The 8,057-nt window shown below is 37.8% G+C and overlaps 1 protein-coding gene across 2 annotated transcripts; it reads right to left on the minus strand.

Moving 5' to 3' along the window:
* Positions 1-2,500: 2,500 nt before the first annotated feature.
* LOC124412312 (serine/threonine-protein kinase PLK4) lies at positions 2,501-6,287 on the minus strand. Of its 2 annotated transcripts, none has more exons than XM_046892073.1 (11): positions 6,073-6,287; positions 5,896-5,991; positions 5,560-5,773; positions 5,331-5,443; positions 5,155-5,247; positions 4,810-5,091; positions 4,177-4,725; positions 3,687-3,992; positions 3,323-3,604; positions 2,931-3,116; positions 2,501-2,828 (listed from the first exon to the last, which is right to left on the minus strand). In XM_046892073.1, exons 1-11 carry the CDS (start codon positions 6,109-6,111, stop codon positions 2,649-2,651), a joined length of 2,340 nt encoding a protein of 779 aa, XP_046748029.1. In that variant the 5' UTR covers positions 6,112-6,287; the 3' UTR covers positions 2,501-2,648. The 2 variants fall into 2 exon arrangements, with proteins under 2 accessions (XP_046748029.1, XP_046748031.1); XM_046892075.1 differs by having other exon boundaries at positions 5,889-5,991; positions 6,073-6,089.
* Positions 6,288-8,057: the final 1,770 nt, after the last annotated feature.

Here is an 8,057-nt window from a genome sequence, read left to right on the forward strand (position 1 = left end):
GCACATGTGCGAAACGCTAACGAAACACACAAAACCGAGAACACAGTCACTCACACACACATCACATCACACGTGCATAGCTTAACTGTGTTATAAGTGTTGACATGTCGCCACAAAAAAATAAATGAATATTAAAATAAAATAAAAACCATTGTAACTGATAGTATATAGCAACTACTAAATTATTACTATGGAGATGTAATAACCCTAAACTACTGATATGGTAGAGTTGTTTCTGCACAAACATGATGCTTAATAATTATAGTCTTTCAAAAGTACGTAAATTTACCCTAATTATTATTACCTCCATGCATAAATTATGCCGCAATATAACGATCACGTGAATATTCTCATTTTCAGTTGCAATTAGTCAATTAAATGCTCATATCTTATAACATCATATCCAAGTTTGCGTGAACAATTACCACGTGAAAAATACCTGTCCAATCACCTGTGGCGCAAATTTTTCACGCAGGGTAGTTTTAATTTTCACTTTTTTCAGCTCCTCACAAATATGCCACAGAGCGCTCGACGTAAACTTAGACCTCAATATTTTCTCATAGCTGACAATGAGTTCAACAACTTTAAAATGTTTGTCATACTTATTTGAAGTTTTTTTTTTCTTTAGTCTTTATAATCCTGCGTTTAAATGATTAATTTTTATTATACGTTTTGTATTCGTAGGATAGGCGTAAATTAAGCTTGCATTTCATTTGAAAAAGCGAATCCCGTATTCTGTTTGTTCTAAATTTTTTGAATCAGTCAAATATCACTGTGATGAAGTGACGCTAATAAAAAAATATTCAATAAAGCTCGCTGACGAGAAATAAATACAAGAGTAATCAGACGCCATGATTTCAGGCGAAAAGCAGGTAGGAAATCAAAATTCAACACAATGCAAAGAAGAATTTGGCAAATGCAATAAATGAAATGAAATATCGAAATATCATTGCTATAACGTTTGAAAGCAACTTAATATTCCGTTGGAGATAATACCGAACATAATAATTATGTGGAAATTTCTTATATGAAATCATCGTTTGCGCTGTGAGTCCCGAGTTGATTTCTGACAGGCAAGTTCATTAAGAATAACATCGCGATGATGATACAAAATCAATTTTTATCTATATCGTTGACTGAAGAAAATTCTTCCATCAACGTCTATATAGACCTCATGATCGTAATAATGGCGAAGTTCGAATGAAATTTGACAATTGTTGTATTATCCATAAGAAATTTGAAGTAACTTAAGTTTCATTTGAAAAATTCGATCACACATCACCAGCTTAACGTTGCAAATATATAAGATAAATTGAACATCAGATTCACAAAAAATTGTGCTGAAAATGATGTGAAAAACTTTCGACTTTGCCTTCAGAGAATATCAAAGTGTGAGTGAGGAAAAAAAGAATGGAACAAAGCAGAACACAAAATGAGATAAGATTGGAAAAGTTACAAAATTCAAATTGAACGTAAAAAGATACACTAGCGATAAATAAATGTATAATAAAAAATCTTATAACTGCTTGTTGCTTAATGAGATGATATACACATACATATTAGATTTTTAATCCGGCCCAACAATGAAATTGGTATATACGGGCATGAATGTTAATTTGGATACTTGACAAGTTCTAATAATGATATCGATAATGTGCTTGCACTTCTAGGTATATGTAGTTGGATCAATGAATTATTACATCATACTAATGATTATTATGAAGCAGTTCATTTGAAATACTGTAACTATACATGCGTCTTGTGAATAAAATGCCTATTCACTTCTTTTAAATGTGTTCCCTATGTAACTTATTTATTATTTGACGACACTGCAACTTCAATTGCAAAAATTATTGGATAAATCGTAGTAAACAAACGCGTGAAAGTTACTCATGTCAATCTGGCTCATGAAATCACAGTACGAATATGTTTTAAAGGTATTTTCAAAATTCAAGGCATTCCAAGGACTAACGAAAAGCTCCAACAAATCGATTTCGGGATAATTGAATAATCGGATTCAAAAATCACGACAAACAAATAGCTAAGAATGAGCCTTACAATTTATTTCACCACATTTTGGCCGACTTTGAATGATAATGGAATCAATAATTCAGACGCTATTGCGGCGCATATTGGCGAGAGATAACGATTGAACAATACCCAAAGTCGCTGAGAGCAACGAGTTAAGAGTTACGAAGTTGATCGTACGATGCTCAGGATGTCAGTTTTGAATCCCCATGGGTCCAGTTAATGAGAAAGGGCTCCTTGAAATTAATTCTATGAGAAAAAGTTTGTGCGCCCCACGACGCTTTGATTAATGGTTTCAAAATAGCAGCTACGGAATAAAAGAAATGTGTTTTGTCTCAGAAAATGCCAATAGGAATTTCTTTTAACTGTGATTTCTGGGTTCCTGTGGCTCTAATTGGATGGAAGCAGCTCGTATTACTTCTTATGAAGGCACATTTCCGTAACTTCCAGTCAAGGATTAAACACGTTCGGATAATATCAAAATACATATCTTTATTTCGCAAGACAATGTTACATAATTGTATATACTTATATAATCTATCTAAATATATCTATTTACGTTAATTCATTTATTAAAAATAACGGAATTGATGTATGCAGACTTAAATTCCATGAGCTATTTAGCGTATATTTCGATGCTTCGGTTGCATGAGATGTTTGATGATGGTGGGTAGATGCCTTAGCTTATCCCTAATGGCAGAAGGCACCTCTGAATTTTGCTGATAATTTTGATTGTACTTTGTCACAGTGCCACTACAACTTTCGTAAGTCAGCCCGCCTCCCATACTTTGTGGACTCACCTGTGATACGAAATTAGAGAAAATGTTTATTTTTTTTCGCAATAAATTTAGACGAGTATTTTATAACAGTCTATAGAGTGAAAACAATTTCAAATTTTTTACCGTTAGCGTCGATCCATCACTATAGTCAACTCTAACATCACCAGAGGACAATTGGGTGGCTACACCAATTCCTGGTATTGATATTTTGTTGTTGGTAATATTGGTGGACACGCAGACAGAATTTGACCTCCGTGAACGAGATGCCACGGTTGAAACAACTGAACAGCTCGCATTGAATGATGGCATCTGAAATAAGTATTCAGGTTGTCTAAATCCATAAGATTGAATCGCTAGGCTCTATTATCATAAAATTTACTTTACATATGAATTTTCAAACAGTAATTGGCATTATTTTATTCGCAGTATCTTATTAGTTATCCGCAATATATAATTTTAGTATTTCAGAGCCTAGTTTGTGGAATATGATTGACTATGAAAATCTGAAAACTTACTATAGGTGTGGTCGTTGCTGTTTGTGATATATTTTCTTTCCCTCTTAAGCAGAGTGCGTCATTTGAGGCTGTAGCTGGCCTTCGTCCAATTATTGCTGGAAAGCAAGAATGACCAGTGGCTGTCTCCAGAGAAGCCAGTGTGGATTCCAAGAGCAAACAGCGTTGATACGATTGTGAGTAATGTTCGTAAAGCTCTTCCAATCTATGGGGCAAGTCCTCCTCGGAATAAATAGGCCCACCAGGCTCTTCGATTATTTTTACCGCACCTTCGGTCCGAGTTATCTATAAAAAGTGATCTTTTCATCAATTGAAAGTAAAAAATATCAAGTAACGAACATGAATTGGAAGGTATGATTTTGTGCACCTTTGCTCCGTTATAAAAATGTAGTTCAAAGTCTGGATGAGGACCATTTTCCATAAACAAACATTTCGCCCTTGGTGTGTATAGGGTTAATTTTGGCGTCTTGGCTCGGACCAGCCGTACGAATCGAGCTGCATAGACGTATTTTCGATGGTGACGTTGGGGCAGAGTTTCATATGAATGAATACTGTCCGCACCACGAAATGGCAATGGTGGAGGCTCGTTACCCACGCTTGTTCCTTCACCAGCTTTATAAAGAACTATACGTAATCCGTCCCCAGATATACGACAAACTTCACTCACCTTTTCCTATAGTACAGAACGTAATAAATCAATGCTGTCAAGTATAACAAACATGCGAGAATGATGAATTCGTTTTAAATATCCTTGAGGGCTTCGATTAGTAACAAACTTCAAGAGAGATACTTCTGCTGAATCAAAGCATTGGATAAAGCATTACGTCAATTTACGTTTTACAAGATGAAAGGCATACCTTTCCATTCCGTCGTTTGATAAATTCAATGCACACTTCTCCATTCTCCAATATCGTTAGAACAGCGTTCTTCGTTCTATGCCTAGTTGCCTGCAGCCTTATCGAATTCAATGGCGATACAGAGAGTTTGTTACTGCCTTCGTCTTCTCCCTCGGTTTGTTTTCTCTCTCTGTTTTTTCTATGCTGTTTGTCGACTTTCTGATTATCTTCTCCCCACTGTATGTCATAATTACTTTGTTGCTCAGACATTGAGAACATCCTGCTTCGTGGAGGCTGAGGTATTCCGGTTAACACTGAATTATTGTTTTGAGAGTAATTATTTGGCTTTGCTTGATAAGATGGCTGAATGTCAGTTATGTAATCATAATAGGGCTCGCTTCTTGCAGTAGGTGTTGGGGTTGGACACGGTCCTAGACCGGCAGGAAAATTTGGTAGCCTTTCTTCAGACCTGGATCGTAGACGGGGATGACTGCAGGAAGACATTGTTCGGCCTACTCCGGAATCCCCACCTTCAACTCCAGACAATCCTCGGGGCATGCTCGCTTTATCCTTTAATTATAAGAACAGTCTTGTAGTATATTGTCTTTGAAACAAAATGGTATAATTTGTTTTTATCAACACAGTGAATGTTACCTTCGTAATATGATTTCTATCACGTAAAGCGAGAAAGGGATGCTGAAGTATATCCCTTAGCCGAATTCTGTCTCTTGGATTTTTTTTTAGGAGACGATTTATTAAGTCCTTAGCATTTTCAGATAAAGTTGTTGGGAACACATAGTCAGCCATTACAACACGTGTCAATGTACTCTTCACAGCATCCGTATCGAAGGGAGGTTTTCCCACCAACAGAGTGTAAAGCATACAACCCAGACCCCATACATCTGCCTCCAGGCCATGGGATGATCGCGTGGCAACCTTGATGAGAAAACGTTAAATTCCGAATTTTAATAATCCCAAGTCCTGCACCGGGTTGCTTACCTCTGGAGAAATGTAATTGGGTGTTCCACACATGGTTAGATGCTTTTCATCTGGACGTGTTAATTGTGTCGCTAATCCAAAATCTGCTATTTTCTAAAGTCAAAGTAGAGTTAAATTAGTCGATTTCACTTGCGTCACACTATATCCCAACTAACGGGTTTTGGAAGAACACTTACCACCTGCATATCTCTTGTCAAAAGTAGATTCGACAGGGACATGTCTCTATGAAGTATCTGATGTGAATGTAAATATAGAAGGCCTTGGACAACCTGGTTTAAAATACGACTGGCTGTTGAAGAAATGAATTTTTTTTAATTGACACAAATATCGAAAGATATTTTGATCGCAACACTCCTGTTCAAAATTTAAGGTATCAGTTGGAATAGTGATATTCTGAATACAAACCATGCTCCTCCGGAAGAGCGCGAGAGCTCTGTGATTTGAGAAATCGTTGTAGTTCACCATTGTGACATAACTCAAGTACCAAATAAACATAGTTCGCATCTTCGAAGAAGGTATATAATTCTAAGACAGCTGGGTGTTTTAATCTGGAGTGTATCGCCACCTCCTGACGAACTCTTCCTACCATATTTGCAGCCTGCATCAACTTCTTGTCGATCTAAGGTTGTTGGTAAATTTTTTAGTAGTCAAGATGTTTCAGAGATAGCATATTGTTAGTTTAATAGCAAAATTAAATCATAGAAGTTGAGATGAGTCTTATAATAAGCGTTTACCGCTAACCATTTTTATCGCGACCTCCATTCCACTTCGAAGGCATTTTGCCCTGTAGACGCTGGCAAAGCCTCCTTTTCCTAGTACGTTCAACACTTCATAATCCTGTAGCAATTTAGTTATGAATTAGCAACTTTCCAGAACCAGATATTTTTATTCAAAGTAAAACGTATTTGAAATCCTAACCTCTATTTGTTCACCAAATCCTCCCGACAGCGGAGGCATACCGCTGTTGCATCGACTATTTTGTTTCAGTTAAAAATAATCACGAGAACTTTGTTTATTCAGGTGTGAGTGAAATAATTACGTTTTTATACATTCATCACGCACTGTAGAATTAAATTTCATAACTTCTTCTGATACACAACAATCACAGGTGCCCGCCATTTAAATTCTTGCTTGTTTATAGTTTATAGCGTGTACGGTGTGATGATTTCGGCTTGCATAGCTATAGGTATGAGGTGTAGCCGCTATAGCTTATGGTGGCTTCGGCGCCTTGGTACGGAAATCTGGTGGGGACATCTACAATCTAAAACGCCGTACTAAACCTTGGTACTGAAAAAGAATTAGCGGCCCCAAAATTCGATTACCAGTTCTGCGTGCAAGCGGTGCTGGCTTGTGTTCTCGTTGACTCGTTGACTGGTAATATATTCAAGACTTACGGCCGAACTCATCTGCCAAAAATGATCTGTGAATGACCCCTGTGGATTTTCAGTGAAATTTTCGACGATCCGGAAAAGTAATACAAACGATTATATGATGCGCTATTCGGACGTAATTTTGGAAGAGAAATTGGCAGAACGCAGTCCTTGTACGCTGCGCGCAGCACCTCAAAAGTTGCAGCCAAAAAACTGCAGAATTTCATCGTCATTTCTCTGCTGTTGGTCCTATGCTTTTTTAAAGTGTTTTCCGAGTTCCTGGGGTTCCAATCAGCCAAGAAACGGTCGTACAAATCAATTCGGAGACCAGAAATTTTCAAATCCAAAAACCGCAAAGATGTGAGGCTAACCCCTTTGGATTTTTGGCCAAAATTTCGACGACTTCGAAAAGTGCTGCAATCAATTCTTGAGGGCACTATTTCGACGTCATTTTGCGAGTGAAATCGATTAAACGCAGTCCCAATACGCTGCGAGCAACGCGTCAATAGTTACAGCCGAAAAACTCATGATTTTCGTCATCATTTCTCTGCTGCTGGTCCTACGCTATTTTTGATGTGTTTTCTGAGTTCCTGGGCGTCGAATTAGTCTAGAAAACGTCATACGAATCAATTCCCAGACAAAAGATTTTTCGGACAAGAAAAATCGAAGGCTAACCCCTTTGCATTTTTGGTGAAAATTTCGACGACTTTGAAAAGTGCTGCAATTAATTCTGTACGGCACTATTCCGACGTAATTTTGCGAGAGAAATCGATTAAACGCAGTCCCAATACACTGCGAGCAACGTCTCAAAAGTTACAGCCGAAAAACTCATGATTTTCGTCGTCATTTCTCTGCTGCTGGTCCTACGCTATTTTTGATGTGTTTTCTGAGTTCCTGGGCGTCGAATTAGTCTAGAAAACGTCATACGAATCGATTGCCAGACGAAAGATTTTTCGGCCAAAAAAAATCCAAGGCTAACCCCTTTGCATTTTTGGCGAAAATTTCGACGACTTTGAAAAGTGCTGCAATTAATTCTGTAGGGCACTATTCCGACGTAATTTTGCAAGAGAAATCGAATAAACGCAGTCCCAATACGCTGCGAGCAACACCCGTAAAGTTACAGCCGAAAAACTCATGATTTTCGTCGTCATTTCTGTGCTGCTGGTCCTACGCTATTTTTGATGTGTTTTCTGAGTTCCTGGGCGTCGAATTAGTCTAGAAAACGTCATACGAATCGATTGCCAGACGAAAGATTTTTCGGCCAAAAAAAATCCAAGGCTAACCCCTTTGCATTTTTGGCGAAAATTTCGACGACTTTGAAAAGTGCTGCAATTAATTATGTAGGGCACTATTCCGACGTAATTTTGCAAGAGAAATCGATTAAACGCAGTCCCCATACGCTGCGAGCAACACCCGTGAAGTTACAGCCGAAAAACTCATGATTTTCGTCGTCATTTCTGTGCTGCTGGTCCTACGCTATTTTTGATGTGTTTTCTGAGTTCCTGGGCGTCGAATTAGTCTAGAAAACGTCAT

The sequence above is a fragment of the Diprion similis genome, chromosome 11 (genome assembly GCF_021155765.1).
Source record: "Diprion similis isolate iyDipSimi1 chromosome 11, iyDipSimi1.1, whole genome shotgun sequence".
In the NCBI taxonomy this organism is placed as follows: Eukaryota; Metazoa; Arthropoda; class Insecta; order Hymenoptera; family Diprionidae; genus Diprion; species Diprion similis.

Excerpts from the sequence above, each read along its gene's own strand:
- LOC124412312 (XM_046892073.1), bottom strand. The coding sequence starts at position 6,111 with ATGCCTCCGCTGTCGGGAGGATTTGGTGAACAAATAGAG. Across the intron at positions 5,774-5,895 it reads TGGAGGTCGCGATAAAAATG|ATCGACAAGAAGTTGATGCA; the intron begins GTTAGCGGTAAA and ends CAACAACCTTAG. Across the intron at positions 5,444-5,559 it reads CGCTCTTCCGGAGGAGCATG|CCAGTCGTATTTTAAACCAG; the intron begins GTTTGTATTCAG and ends TTTCTTCAACAG.